Source organism: Crocodylus siamensis, chromosome 8, assembly GCF_052110815.1.
Source record: "Crocodylus siamensis isolate JL-2025a chromosome 8, ASM5211081v1, whole genome shotgun sequence".
Taxonomy (NCBI): Eukaryota; Metazoa; Chordata; order Crocodylia; family Crocodylidae; genus Crocodylus; species Crocodylus siamensis.
This window is the reverse complement of record NC_143402.1, coordinates 45,437,806-45,453,918: the sequence shown is the minus strand read 5'-3', so window position 1 is coordinate 45,453,918 and position 16,113 is coordinate 45,437,806. Positions and strand designations below refer to the sequence as shown.

Below are 16,113 nucleotides of genomic sequence, written 5' to 3'. Positions count from 1 at the left end.
GCAATGGCCATAAGCTGTTAGAGGATGGTTTCAGGTTGGATGTATGGAAGAACTTCTTTACCATAAGGGTGACCAGAATCTGGAATAGACTTCCCAAGGAAGTGGTGCAACCTTGCAAGTCTTCAAAAAGGAGACTGGACAGACACCTTCCTGGGATCATTTGATTTCAGCAGTATTCCTGCCCAGAGCAGGGGGGTTGGGCTCAATGATCTTTTGAGGTTCCTTCCAGCCCTTAATTTCTAGGATTCTATGATACTATGTAATTCTTCATTTTTTGGAAGTCACTGGTCAGACTCAGACAAGTCAGGAAAGAAAGCTTCATCTAGGACTAGTTCTTAATTGAACTCAAGGAGATCAGGATTTAGCCAACAAAGGAGGAACTAACAAAAATAACAATGTTGATTCTACCATAGGCCAAATTTTGCTTCCTTTACCCACTTGATGCCAGTAAAGGTACATGCTTGAGTAAGGTAAGCAGAATTGGCCTCCCACAGCCACCCATTACGGACTCTCCCTGCTTCCTGTCCATCGGTGACAATGGGGCTGAATGAAGTCTTGCCCTCGTTTTATTGTCTGCACTTCACTAAACCTCACAACTTCTGGTTTATATTCATGGTAACTAGGATTCCCGGGGGGGACACTTTTTCTAAAATCATGAACAATGTGTGCCCCTGGAGGCTGGGGAGCGGGGCATGGTGACCACCTGCAGGCGGTGGCAGAGGGGGCATGGAGGTGGTGACTGGGGAGCTCCTGCAGGTGGCTGCAGTGGTGTCAGTGGCAGTGGCAAGCGCCGACCTGCAGTCAGTGACCACCCACAGATGCCGCCAGCAGCATCAGCAGCAATTGGCAACTCCTCACAGATGCTGCCGCCGGTGTCAGCTGTGAGTGCAGGGGTGGTGGTGAGTGGCAACTGCCCACAGGCGCTGCTGGCAGCATCGGCAGCAGCCAATCACAGGGCGTGCACCGCCAATCCTAGGGTGTGCATGTGCACCCCCTACTTGTTACTTCATCCCAGAAACTCAGTGGCATTACACTGAGTTCACCCCACAGTACTTATTTAGCATACTGCCTGGCACTAATGTAATAAAACTGCATACTTATGATGGGTTGTTATGATAATTTATAACTGAACATAACCATTTGAAATCCAATTATTGGGCTGACTGACTCAGGATTATACTGGCAAAAATCATTTCTGTGCATTACAGAATTGAATTACATGCATGCATGCAAAAAAGAAAGAATTAGTGCAACTTGAAGTCTGAGATTTTAATTTCATAGAAGTCAGGAAATTCAGTTAAGCAACCAGAACTTTGTGCCTGTTAAGTGTGTACTGAACAGCATGTTTAGGCTATGGCCATAGATTTATAACCATGACAGGCCTGTACCTTTCAGTGCTTTAACTGGTGTTAATCAGGGGTAATCATAGCTAGGAAGAGTGAATAGTATACTATACTGAGACTCAGAAGATATGGATTCAGTTCCTTGCTCTGCTGCATGCTCCTTCTCTGTGGACTTGAAGAAGGCGCTACTGGAGGCTGGATCTACCAGTTGTGATGGGTTTTGGAACTAACGGTGGATTAAGATTTGTTGGGGCTCTGGGCTCCAGTGGGAGGAGGGGCCCCTTCCTCTCCTGGTGCTGTCACTGCCAAGGCACAGGCCTTTGTGCCATCCGAGGGAGTCTGGAGTGACCTGGCTGGACTGGAGCCAGGGTGACACATACCTGCCTCTCCTCCCTGCTCCCTGCCACCCCCCACAGCTGGAGTGGAGCAAGGACAGATGGGGGCTGCCTGCTGTGGGCTCAGGGCTCTCCACCCTGCTGCCTTTTCCCTGGGGGCTGCAGCACAGCTTGCCACTCCCACTGCTGCCTGGCAGGCAGGGGGTGCACAGCTAGCATGGAGTCCCTGGGGCAAAGGCAGCAGGGCAAGGAGACCCAAGCTCACAGCAGGCAGCCTGCATCCACCCTGCGTACAAATCCAAGGGGGCACGTGCCCTTCCTCTGCCCCCCATGCCTCCCATGGGGGGTACACACAGCAGCAGTGAGCTGACCCCCCCCCCCCGACACACACACACACCCTGGACAAGCCACCCATGGCTCTGTCCTGCTCTCTGACTCAGCCCTAGGTCCCATGTATCACTCAAGCTGGGAGGTGCCTCCAGCACTAGCTCCAGTCCCTGCCCCTACCCCACTCCCTCCCTGACAGTGGGAGCCTTGATCTGCCCCCCATACCTCTTCCCCCAATATACTTACCTGCAGGAAGCTGCTCTCCAGGCTGCCCAGCTGCGTTCCAAGCCATGTGCATGTACACAGTGCCCTCTGCATCTCACTCCCAGCAGCCCCTTACAGGCTAGAACCCCCCCACTTTCCCATGGGAACCCAGGCATGCAGGGGGCCCCTGATTAGCAGGGGCTTCTGGCCCTGGGCCTCACCACCCCATGTATTAATCCAGCTATGTTTGGAATAGGTACATATTCTCACCATTTTTAATAGGGGAATATCCATTAATGTTGTTTGAAATCCATAGTGGTGAAAGCATAGCAGTCACCTAGGTTTAGCCTACTGGGATAACCTCAGCCCATATTGCGATAACTCTGATTTCCCCTTTTCTCTGTCCACTGGATTTTCCTATGTTACTTACACTCCTTCATCCCGCCAGGAGACCCTTTCCTAGAAACTTGGCTATCCATTCTGCCACCCATGCCACTGCTCACCTCCTTATCAACTACCAACCTCACATTCAAGCCTCCCACCATCCACTGTTCCCTCTGCCATGCAGGTACTTTGCATTGTCAAGCCCCTGCTTAGGGGGGCCTGATCTCAAAGGGCCACTGACATTAGCAGAAAGACTCTCACTGAATTCAGCGGGCTCTGGATCAACATTACTGATGAACAAAACTGAGCAGGGACCGGATCAACCCCCACAACCAGGACCCCCTCAGGCCCCAGGGGAGGCGCACCCAGGCCTAGGGTCATTGAGGACCTAGTCAGGGAACTTTTGGAGGGACTGGACGTATTTAAATCAGCTGGTCCAGACAATCTCCACCCCAGAGTGCTGAAGGAATTAGCTGAGGTCATTGCAGGACCCCTGGCATGGCTTTACGAGCACTCGTGGTGCTCTGGTGTGGTGCCAGAGGACTGGAAGAGGGCCAACGTGGTTCCCATCTTCAAAAAAGGGAGGAAGGGGGACCCAGGAAACTATAGGCCAGTTAGTCTTACCTCAATCCTGGGTAAGCTTTTAGAGAGAATTATCCTGGCGCATGTCTGCGAGGGGCCAGCCAGGGAGGCTATGCTTAGGGGCAACCAACATGGGTTCATTAGAGGCAGGTCCTGTCAGACCAACCTGGTGGCCTTCTACGACCAGGTCACCAAATCCTTAGACGCAGGAAAAGCAGTGGATGTAGTCTTTCTGGACTTTCGGAAGGCCTTCAACACTGTCTCTCACCCTGTTCTCATTAAAAAACTAGGGGACTGTGGTGCCGACACCCACACAGTCAAATGGGTCACCAACTGGCTGGAGGGCTGCACCCAGAGAGTGGTGGTGGACGGGTCTTATTCGACCTGGAGGGATGTGGGCAGTAGGGTCCCCCAGGGCTCGATTCTCGGGCCTGCACTGTTCAGCATCTTCATCAGTGACTTGGACGAGGGGGGTAAAAAGCACCCTGTTCAAATTTGCTGATGAGAACAGGATGAGTTTCAACACTGACAAGTACATGGTGATGCACCTGGGGAGGAAGAACCAGCACCATACCTACAGGCTGGGGAACTCCCTTCTCGTCAGTGCAGAGACAGAAAAGGATCTTGGAGGCATCATTGATGCCAAGATGAACGTGGGCCGACAGTGTGGGGAAGCAGTCAGAAAGGCCAACCACACCTTGTCATGCACCCACAGATGCATCTCGAGCAGGTCCATGGAGGTGATCCCCCCCTCTATGCGGCACTGGCCAGGCCGCAGCTGGAGTACTGCATCCAGTTCTGGGCGCCACACTTCAGGAGGGATGTGGACAACATGGAGAGGGTCCAGAGGAGGGCCACTTGCATGATCGGGGGCAGTGGGGCAGGCCCTACGAGGAGAGGCTACGGGACCTGAACCTTTTCAGCCTCCACAAGAGAAGGCTGAGGGGGGATCTAGCGGCTGTTTACGAACTATTCAGGGGGAATCAGCAAGCATTGGGGGAGTCCCTGTTCCCCCGAGCACTACTGGAGTAACTAGGAATAACGGTCACAAGCTGGCAGAGGGTAGATTTAGGCTAGATATCAGGAGGTGCTACGTCACTGTCAGGGCAGCTAGGATCTGGAACCAACTTCCAAGCAAAGTGGTGCTGGCTCCTACCCTGGGGGTCTTTAAGAGGAGGCTAGGCGAACACCTTGCTGGGGTCATTTGACCCCAGCACTTTTTCCTGCCATGGCAGGGGGTCGGACTCGATGATCTGCTTAGGTCCCTTCCATCCCTACTCTATACCAACTATGAAACTATGAAAACAAATGCACCTTCCTGTGAGCCACCTCTAGTCGTCCTCAGCTATCTTACCCCTCTCATACACCACACATAGTATGTTTACTTATTGTGGTATCTGTGTATTCTATGTTGCAGGCTCTTTGGGACAGGGAATTTAGGCTGCTTTACAGAAATGAAATGCCAGGTGCTCCAAGAATGCTATACAGTCATGACTGCTACTAATAAATGATCACTGAGACTTGATGATAAATACTTGCATTCAGCCTGCAAACCCCAGAGGGACACAGTATCCATGTGGTTTTACCCAGATATCTTCATTATGGCCCTACTATATCAGGCTTCCCTAGCCCAAGCTCTACCCATGCAGCGCCATCCTCCCTAGTGGTATCGCATCCTACTGTACTTCTGGGCCCCCACACAACACTACACAGTATCTGTGTCCTGAGCTGCAGCAGCTCTGGTGTTTCACTCTCAAGACAATTCTGCCAGTGCATCTACCAGCTGTGACAGCCCCTGTCCTACAGTCCTGAGACTAAGGTGCCAAATAGGATCTAGGGTAGAATTCACTAAACTCAACTGGACATTTGGCAACAGCTGAAAATTGAACATAGATCTCCAGAGCACAGAGTCTCATGGAATAACCCACTGGAAATAGAGCTTTCTAAGGGACAGAGCTACTGTTTCAGTCTCTGTATATGCCTGCTAGGGGCCTGGTGATTTGTAGCAGATAAACTGATGTGCAATTCAAAGCACTGGATTGCTTTAGCAAGTTGGCAGAGTCCCCTAAACTGTGGCTGGACACTACAGGTCAGACTCTGTTTGCCTCTGATCTCATAGGGTTTGTCTACACAGCCTCCCACCTAAACAAGGACCATTGCCTATAAAATAAGCTCCATCTATCTGCATGCACCAGAGACTGGCAGTGCAGTAGAGTAGACAGCTCAGTGCTGGAGGGGGCCACTGAGGTCTATTCTCAGTCTACTCTGCCTCACTGCCAGCTCTGGTGAGCCTAACTGGGTGGGAAATATTTTATTAGCAATGGACAGAGCTGTATAGACACTTCCATAGTGTCACCACAAGCAGCCACAAGGCACATATCCCACAGGTTGCTTCTGCTGAGACTCAAACTGGCACTCTCACAGTTTAGACTAGAGGCAACAATTCTGGAAGCTGAACTGAGATGAAACTCCCTGCGGCACTGTGTCAAGGACCAGATCTTCCTCAGCTACTGCATGTGAGTTGCTGAAGCCAGCACAAGGTGGGGGAAAGTTGCCATCCTTATAGACGGGGAGTGCAGGGAGCCCTGCTTGTGATGCATTAGCTGATGCATCACAAGCAGGGCTAAGAAAGTGATACTTCCTTTCTACACAGTGCTGGTGAGACCTCAGCTGAAGCACTGTGTCCAGAAGAGGTCAGGCCAGCTGCACTGAGAAATCAGGCTGCCCAGTCCTCTGCACACTGCGAAAGCTCCAAGACACAAATCTTTGCTGAGCTGCCATTGGATACAACTGCCTGGGTTTCCTCCTCAGGGCAGTGCCTCAATGCTGGGTGACCTGTGGTGTGAAGGAGACAAGACACAGGCAGCCATAGAGTTGATTGTAATCTGGCTCCTCTCCAGTGACTGTCCAACCTTGATTGCCGTCCCCCGAGTACAGCCTGTTTAGTGGGTGCGGAAGACCAGGACTCTGATCACTCCATGTGACCTAGCCCCAACTTCTGCAGGGCTTTGCTGCCTTTCTGAGATTCCTTTTTCCAGGGTTCATGTACAGGCAGCCTCTTGGCTGGGCCACAGGTGAAACTCCACGCCTGTCTCTTCAGAAGAGCTCCTTCACCAGTCTCCCTCACTTGGTTGTTCTCTGCTCTTAACTAACATGGGGCTTGCTGCCAATTCAGCAGCCATTCAATTCAGCTCCTAGTACGAAGGAAGTTCACATGACTCAAACCTTGTGTGAGGATTCACAGACTACAAAGATGAAAGCGATAATTGCAACTATTCAGTCTGGCCTCCTGTGTAACACAGGCCCTATTACTGCCATTAATTAGTTTGAACTAAAGTGTAGCTTTAAAAAAACATATCTAGTCATGACTGAAAAGTCTCCAGTGACTGAGAACCCACCACAACCCTTGGTAAAATTGTGCCTATGATTACTCTCTTTCGTGATATATTTGCACCCTAGTTTTAACTAGTCTGGACTGTTGATTAGCATAAGACCAAGAAGGGGTCCCTAAAAGCACTCTATTATGTATATATGCTGCACAATGAATCTCCATTAACACTAACATTGTTGAGTTCTATCTGTGAGTTTTTAATCCATTGAACATGCACCCTGTTGATTTCCTATAATGTTAACCCAGTGCTGCTCAAACTCTTGACCCCACAGGCCATAGGAAAGACGTGAGGCAGGTCCATGGATCAGATTTAGCCTTGCACACAAGGATGAAGCCCCCCCATGGACCCAGATAGTGCCCTACACCAACCTCCTGCACTGGGATTGAGCCCTGGGCTTCTGCACTCTAGGATCCTGCCCTGGTGCCCCATGTCGTCCCTGCCTGCTGGGGTCAGTACCTAGAGCCAGTGTCAAGCTCATCCACCAGGATCTAGCCCTGGGGCCTTGCACTGCCCCCAAGTCCTGGGATCTGGCCCTGAGGCTTGGCACTGCTCTCTCCTGGCCCTCTGTACCAGGATCAGACCCCATACCGCTCGCATGCCATGATCAGGTCTGGGCTGCCCACTGACCAGCCCCATGTGGTAGGATAAGGCCCTGTGCTGCCCCCAGAAATTTGGCAGTCAGGAAGCAGTGACATTGCTCCTCCACTGCCAAATTTTTGAACCCATGGGGAGCCCTATAGGCTGGGTGACATGGCACCAGGGGCCAGATCTGGCCTGTATGCCAGGTCTTGAGCACTCCTGGTTTTAACCTCTTATTGAAAATGTGGTGCAGTATCAAGTCAAAAGCTTCAGAGAAGTCCTATATTACATGACTACTACTATTTTTATCAACCAAATTCAGAATCACTAAAAAAGTATCAAGTTAGGGTGAAGGGTAAACTTAATGGACATTTTAGAATTAACAAGAGTAATATTTGGCTCAACTGGAATAAGCTAAACTGTGCATTGTGGGATCATAATATATTTTTTTCTCGGAGGCTTTAAGCAGTGATTTAGAGGGGTTAAGTTTAATTAAATGTTCACACACAAACACTCAGCCTCTCACAAACTCATGCACAGTCTTTATCTGAGAATATACCTTGTTTGTCATGAATAACAGTGTAGCCTTTTTTTTAAAGCCACTGATCTCAAAGTGAAAAAAGGAAAGGAAAGCATTATTGCCATCATTCTGTTTTGCAGATGGGAAAACTGAGCAATGGAGAGGAGAAGTAACATGTGTAGAAATAATGTCAGGCAGAAACATGGGAACTTATCTCAGGTTTCCTGATTCTCCCTCTTACGTATGAAACCTAGGATTATGCTGGCTACCTCGTGACTACCTACCTACCAGGGCTTTACTGTATCAGGCTGTATACAAACACATAGTATGAAAATGTCTGTGGAAAAGAGCTTTCTCCCAGAATAGATGAGGAAAGCATATTGTACATGACCTGTCCACAGAAGGTTAGTGGCAGAGTTGGAAATAGAATTCTGGTTTTCTGGGCCCCAGCTCGGTGACTTTTTCATTGGGTAACACTGTTTTTCCTGATTTGCAATCAATAATCAGATGTATATCATAGCCACCTGCTAAACCAAGTTAGGTATTTAAATTATGCTGCAGTATCTCAGCACCTTCATTTGATAAAGTTCCCCTTGCCACTTTCCCCAAATTTCAATATCATGGCATATGGTGTTAGTGCCTCATCATGCTTACCTTGTATACATTGATTGGAAGAGCTATAAGGATGTAGAGAAGGTCCCCCAAGGCCAAGCTAGCAATGAGGACATTAGGTCCATTTCTCATGCATTTGTTCTTGTAAATGATCCTCAGCAGTGTAGAGTTCCCAATGATGCCCACCATAAAGATGGTACAGGACACAATGGTATTGATGTACTTGAAGATGTGTCTGATTTCAGCAGGCTTTACACACATAGGAGGCAGTGCTGGCTGTGGCTGGGCATTCCCAGGAAAGTCATCTGACTGGTTGGAGGGGACTGTAGCATCCTGTAATAATCTTGACTGAACAAGACTGTAGGCCTGCTCCTGGCCAAGAACCTCAAATGGTACAGTACTGTCCTTGAAGTTTCTTGGTGTCTGACCACAGACACCTGAGAAAAAGCAAGTCAGGCACATGGCTAGTGCCACAGAGGCTGGGATTCTAGCCATTGATGACTGAGTCTCAGACCCCCTCCAGATTCTTATATGTATATTTGCTTGCAGTGCTAAAATGTCCTTGCTTGGTCTTAGCTTTACCTGTAGAGAATGAGGCAAAAACAGATTATCAGGGGAACAGGAAACTTGATAAAATTGAACAAAAGAACTAAGTGCTTCACTGGCGGAACCACATTGTCATTTTCATTACTCTTGAGATAACAGATTAAGGTCTGGATTTTTAAAGTTACCTAACCTCTTCTACAATCAATGAAAATTCAGTACCTTTAAGAATCTGAAACTACGTGACTTACTCAAGGCCATCAAACAAAGAATTGAACGTGCCTTTCCAAAAGCACAGATTAATAACCTGTCTACTAAATCATTCCTCATCTTCAGCATATTTGGTAACACTTCATATTAACCCATCTTAACTACCATCTATGGCAACAATGTACTGTAATAGTCTCTGGAGGAGTGTTGGGGTCCCAATGGCATTCAACCCAGCTCCCTTTAATGTTGATGCAGGTATTCCCTTTGACCCTGGAAGGTTCTGAATTTGGCCGTTGGTGAGGTATCAGGATGGATATTTACTAAACATCCCAGCTATGTAAGGCACCCACAAAGCAGACAAATAACTATTTTTTATCATAACCCTTGTAGATTTTAGATACCACACAATTCTCCTTTGTGCCAAGAGAAAAGTCCTGGTAAGATATGCTTACAAGCTGTGCTGGGAATATAGGACAGGATTTTTTGTATGTTATATTTACAGCAGACATCTCATACCAATTAATGTGGTGGGAGAGTATTTTTCCCTCCATCTATATAGTTTTTAATTGAACAGCTTCATTTCAGAATATCCTATAACATTCAATTAAATACTGAATGATGTAAAGCTCCCTAAGCTACACTCTTTTTTGACTAGTGAGAACACAGTAATGGGGCTCTCATCTTGATCATTGTCCTAGGCACTCCCAAAATGCACCTATACATCAGCAGAGATGACTGCACTTTACAGGTCACAGTCACATCTTTGAAAGAACATTTAGTACATCAATACCACCGTCCACCTAAGGATCTCAACACATTTTCCAGTCATTAATCCGTTCAAAATCACTGTGCTCAAAGCAGTAAGTAGGTATTGCAGAGACAGAAGCTGCCACAGAGAAAACTCGATAGCACATGACTTCTCAAAGCTCACACAGCAAGTCCATGGCAGAGCCAAGAATAGAATATAGGTCTTCTGACTAGAATTGGATAAAAATGGCTTTCCCAGCATGCAAACATTTTTGCAATTTTGAAAGTTCCTTTGTTACACATTGGGATGAAATCAGGATCTCCCTAAGATTCTTTGCAGAGAGAGACCCTTGCCACCTCAGAACAGCCAGTAGTCCAGTAACTAAGCACTCACTTAGGATGTAGCGAGCAAAGTGCAAGGTCTAAGCCAAAGCAGGGACTTGAACCTGAGTTTTCTCTGGGTTACTGGCTATCTAGAATGAGTGAACAAGTCTCTTACTCTTAACTGTTGATTCTGACCGGAAATTCCATCTTGGACTCAAGAAACCTTTGTTGCAGGAAAATATGTAAATTCCTATGAAAAGTTTGTTTTAACTAATCTAAAAATTCCTCACCAGCTATATTTCTGACTCTGCACCTGGATTCTTACCCCCATGCCCATCCTACTTCCTGTTTTTGCTTATTGAAATTATAGAGTAACTTTTAGACATTCACTATACATCTGTCATGGGGCATAGATGTAACAAATCTAAATGTCTAGCATGTGCCAGTTGTTACCTTGCTGATGATACAAGGGATGGATGATTGACAGACATGAACATCACCTTCTACATTAACACTGTGCCCATGCACCTGATCCCTTTTCCAGTGACATCAATGGGAGATTTCCATTAACTTCTGGAGGAGTCAGGGTCCTCTTCATCACCTCTAGCAAGTTGCTGTTAACCTATGTGACCCATTTATAACATGGATATCAAGAATCTCAGCTGGTGTGGAGGTGGAAATAAACCATATGAAAATGTGATGGAAGGAGTCCAGGAAAGGGAACTGAGTGGGAGCATCAAGCTGAAGACCAGGGACTATGATGGATACAAAAATAGTGTGTTTCTTGGTCTCAGACTGGGGAGACAGAGAGGGAGCAGGCAGACCAAGTATGGGGTGGGGCAGGAAGAGAAAAACAAAGAAAAGATCAGGGACACAAAATGGGGACAGGGTAATGAGGGCATGAGAGATATACATGAGGAAACAGAGGAGGGATCTATGTTACATGTTGGTGTTGCACTTGGAGATACAAAGAGGAGGATAGGGGAAGACAGAGTGCTTAAAGAGTCTACGTAGATAAAAGGCTCTTGCCTGTCCTTTGCTCCATTTCATTCCATCACACTTACTTATACCCTGCCAGGCAAGCTTAATCAATTCTATCTTTTTATCATCCTTTAATCAGATCCGTGGCAGTTTAAATTGTAAACATCCAACTTTGGGAAGGAGATCATAACACTGGTTTCTATTGATATGCTGAATATAGATGCTAAAATATTAATCAAATCCTTTAATCATAGCTAGAATGGACCTGAAAAGTGAGGCTGGAGCATTTAAAGTGCCATGAATTTGTTAAAGAAGCAAAGGGAACAGAAATATAATACCCCTTTAAAGAAAATTCTTTTGTATTTTGCCTCCTTATGTGGAGAAGAGAGGCTTGGATATGTTTCGACTAAAGAGAAGCTGTGGACCCCATCCTTTTTTTCAGCAGCTACTGACTGGAATGTTTCTACATGCTAAAATAGTCACAATAATGACATTTTATATGCCTAGTGTCTTTCATCCATAAGGATTCCAAAGGAGTTTACAAATATAACTACTGCATTACTGTTCCCAGTGGCCTACCAGGCACTGCACCCTAGGAGGGAACAGTGGTAACAGCAGTCGCAGCAGGGACTGGGACAGCTGTGGCAGTGGTGGTGCTGCCATTTTTGTGTTCCTTCTAAGTGGGCACCTGAAGCTGGTGCTCCACTATATCCAATATATCTATATAAACTATATCCATGCCATGTATCTCTAGGGTGAAGGGCAGCAACTGGTAAACCACAGAACAGTTTAGGAAAGGAAGAAAGTCATATTGCAAAGAATTATTGGATTAACCCTTGGTCTAATCCTCTTTCCAGACTATACCTGTTTTTATCCAGTGACTGTAATATAACATGGAACAACACCCCCCACCCCAGCTAAGATCTGTAACTAGTAGGTTCAGTTAGGTCCTTGCTTGCTCTCTTTCTGGCCCATGGAATATTGCATTCTTTGCTGCACAGTGATGCATTGTGAACAGTGTCCTCCTCTTGGACTCTGCTATAGCTGGGTGAGTAGGACACTTGCATGGGAGGTTGGAGATCTGGATTTGAACAATCTCAGACTAAAGAAGGAACTGAACCAGGATTCTTCTATTTCCTAGGCAAGTTTGCTAACCACTAAGCTATTCATCTGAAAGGGAGGCACTGTCACCAACTGTGTTTTAAAAAGAGTGGGCCCTGCTTGGCTCTTTCAAGGAATCCTTGTAGGTATTTACCACAGTGGTAGGTTCTGGTTTCAGTGTCCCATGTGAATGGAGGTGCTTCCCTTGCAGCCCTGGTTCAGGCACCTAAGCTGCAGGAAGTGGAGGGAGTTCTGACATATGCCAAGCTTGTTTCTCTTGCTCATGCAGCATATAAGGCTTTGGATTGCCCTTCTGAGGCACCTCATTCTCCCTACTTGCTATAGGCGGCACCTCAGTCCAGGTTCTGGATTCAGTTCTGGCACCCTGGGCACTGCAATGCCTAACATGTAGGCAGAGCTGCCCCTAGGGGTGTGCAGGGCCCGTGGCATATCAGCCTGTGTGAGGGAGTGATGTGGCAAGTGGCTGGAGCGCAGAGCGGGGGGAGGGGGGGCTCTAACCAACTTGTGGAGTCAGGTGCTGTCAGCACTGAGACAGCTTTGTGAGAGACCACTAGGAGCAACATGAGTGACTATGTGAGTTAGATGTCATCAGGGTTAGGTGGCAACCAAGCAGCAGTTTTGAGAATATTGATGGCTCTAAAATAGTGGATTTAGGTACCAAAACAGCAGAGGTACAGTAGCAATTTCAGCACCCTGGGCAGATATGCCAGAGAGCAGGGAGTACAGGGCTGCTGCTATCTCTGGACGCCTCCCACAACCAGGCTGGTGGCCCCTCACTTCTCCCTAGTTAAACTAATACGGAAGAGGCATAGATGTACCTAAATACCTTTGAGACAGAATCTCTCTTTCAAGGAACAACACAAGATCTTTAATGACCTCATGTTCTGTCTCCTTGGTTTTATATCACATCCATAAGATGGCAGCATTTAATCAAACAATATTATATACCTGAAATTTTCACTTTTTGATATTACCTTTTTAAAAGTGCTTTAGTGACAGGAGTTTTGTGGTAAGCTGACTTACTATAAAAGATATTCCATGTCACCCTCTGGTGGCTATTCCACTTATTAGAATAATAGCTTATTAGTGCTGCCAGCTAATAGGGTCACTCTTTTTAGTTCAAGTGCTAGAAGTCTTTGCTTTCAAGCAAATGGTCAAAGATTCCAGGATGATTGATAGTGGAGGATCATTACAAATATATCTTTACAGTCTGAAAGGCTTTTACTAGCTCTCAGTCAGAGAGCTGAGCTGCACAGACTAAACACAGCTATATTATATCCTCTACCCATTAATGTACCTGAGGCATGCTATAACATGCTGTCCCTTTCTGCTCTCCCAGCCTTAAGTCCTGCAAAACATACGCAGATATGCAACTCCAATGAGTTCAGTCAGATTCTTTGTACAGGCCAGAGTTCCAGAAACAGGCAGTTCTAACGACCCACAAGATACTTGCAAAGCAATTAGCAAAAAATTACCTCTATTTCCTCTTAGCCTAAAAAGTCTGAAAATTATTTACATTTCAAGGCTCTTCAGTTTGCTTGCAGTGTTGGACTGTTGGTCTGAAGTAAATATTCCCTGTGTTCGAAGAGGGCACCATCATCATCACCACTGCATCTTTAGAAGACCAATGGGCAGGACCTGGTCCAGAGAATGCTTTTTCTCTATGAAGCTCAAAATACTTAACAAAGGGAGGGAAGTACTGTCCTCATTATACATATGGGGAAACTGAGGCCCAGAGAGGGGAAGAAACTTGCCCAGTGATACACGCTAAGTCTGTGGCAGAGGCAGAAATAGAATTCACTGAATTATGCTGCTTCCTCATGTTAAAAATAATCTTTCTTGATCCTGCTAATAACTTCATCAACCATCATATTAACGTATTATTTAAATTTTCCTGTTAGAAAGCATAATAGAAAATAATTTAACACAGTGCTATAGACATTCAAGACCATTAGGTAGACATTTCTCTAAAACATCAAGAATTTAAGGAGGAATGAGCCACTTCCCACAGAATCTTATTGAATCCAATAATTATATATATTCATGTATAGAAATCTATAACTTGGCTTAAAAATGTATCCAATAGTTAGTGTTCCCTACACAATCCTAAGAGTCTTTCTCATAACGGTTCCTTTTATTGTTCCTTTTATTATTTCATTATTTTATAAAGGTTCCTTTCTTTTTATTTTTCATATAGCTTCCATTATTCTCATAATGCTTCTTTTAATCATGGTTTTTTTTCATTTACTTTTTTCATTTCACTCAGATCAGACAATGAAAATACACCAGTCACTACCAGCCCATTGTTAGAGTCTCATGCTCTGGTTAAATATTGCAATGTTTGGGTTGTCAACATCACAGGGAATGTTTATGTGGTAAACAAAGCTTTTGAAATTTATAAAATTAAATGATGCCAACACTTCTACTAGTATACAGTTTTGTAAAAAAAAACCCATGCATGCACACCGCCCCCCCCATGTTTGGCCAGACCCTAGGGCTCATGGAATAATGTTGATTTTAATCAGCCAAAATTGTAATTAAATTATTTGTCACGTTTTTTTATACATACTGTGAAACATACCCATTCAGGGTTAAAGGAGACCCTCTATTTCATCTGATACACTTAAATACTAGAGTGGGACCCTCATATTGGGAAAAAAAATCATGCAAATAACTATACCAATGACCAACTCCCTACATCTCTCTGGTCAGTCTACCTGAGAGTCTACTAAGAACATAAATGAATCTACAAAAAATCATGGTTCAACCATGCTCCTGAGATGGGCTTCACTGAAACAGTTTTCAGATAGGAAGCTTAACACATATGTGGCTTTTTCCAGTACCCCATCCAGAATACTAACTTCTAAAAGGTGTCAGATAGCCAAAGCCAGGACTTTAAGACTTTCTTTGGGATAAGAACAGGAGAATCCACTAGATTCTTAGTTAAGACTTTCACCTTGACACAGCCACTACCTTATCCCTCTGCCACGTGTCAACCCGCCACAATCAGGGAGACAGCACTATGTACCTGTTTCATTCAACAGCACTGCAAGTGTATGGGGATGTCCTTGCTAGAGGGCCCTGACACATTATGAGACAAACCTTTTCTGAAGGTAACTTTTTACTGTGAAAAAATAATGTTTAAAAAAGATTATTTCATGTCCCCAGATGCCCCTTTACTCTGAGTGCAACCTGGTTCGTAAACGAATGGGGGAAATAAAGGGTTTGCTATAACCTGTACCAAGTTCCCTTTTTTTGTCCCTATGCAGCTGAAGAACACCTTGATTGGTCTGCACAATCTTTTTTTTTCAGTTTGTCACACAACATATAGATGCAGAGGGAATGACAGACAAGCATGCAAAAGTTATTTCTTTTCTGAAAAGTTATTTCTGAAAAGCTATGAAATCAGTTGTTGATTTAATGTTTTGCAAATCACTCCATGAAACAATAAAGCCTTCCTCAGAAATAAATTACCTTCCTTTGTCCTTATGAACTTGGAAGCTCCTTGGATGAAGTTCATTCACGCTAATGGTTCCTTTTTCCTGAGTAGACTGCTGGGCTTCTTCTGGAGACCCCAGTGAGACCCACAGATTTTAGATTCTGGAGTTTGCTTTAATGTGCGTGGTGATCTTGAGGATGTTGCTGCCTGCACTCTTACTGAAATGGTTTTGAATGGAGTGGTTAGTTATATAGAGAATCCCTAGGCTTCCTCCTCTAACCAATGGTTGAAGGCCAGGGCAGAGACAGAGGAGGAGGGGGAAGTGAGATAAACACAAGGCAGCTCATAAGGGAGATGAAAATAATAAATAAATAGAGCTTTAGGCAGGAAAAAGCAGAGATGGCCAGGGAAGGGACCCATGGGGGAGGGGGACTGGGATAGAAGGCTCATGATTTCAAGAAGGGTGGCT

At 45.7% G+C, this 16,113-nt stretch overlaps 1 protein-coding gene across 1 annotated transcript in view; it reads right to left on the bottom strand.

Annotated features, from left to right (window-relative positions):
* The window catches only part of LOC149858396 (endothelin receptor type B-like), a 28,826-nt gene extending 12,982 nt beyond the window's left edge, over positions 1-15,844 (bottom strand). Inside the window, exons 1-2 of the mRNA XM_090061209.1 lie at positions 15,680-15,844; positions 8,321-8,860 (exon numbers count right to left, since the gene is read on the bottom strand). Of these exons, the coding sequence (XP_089917335.1) occupies positions 8,321-8,773 (453 nt within the window). The 5' untranslated portion in view covers positions 8,774-8,860; positions 15,680-15,844. The remainder of the gene's footprint in view (positions 1-8,320; positions 8,861-15,679) is intronic.
* Positions 15,845-16,113: the final 269 nt, after the last annotated feature.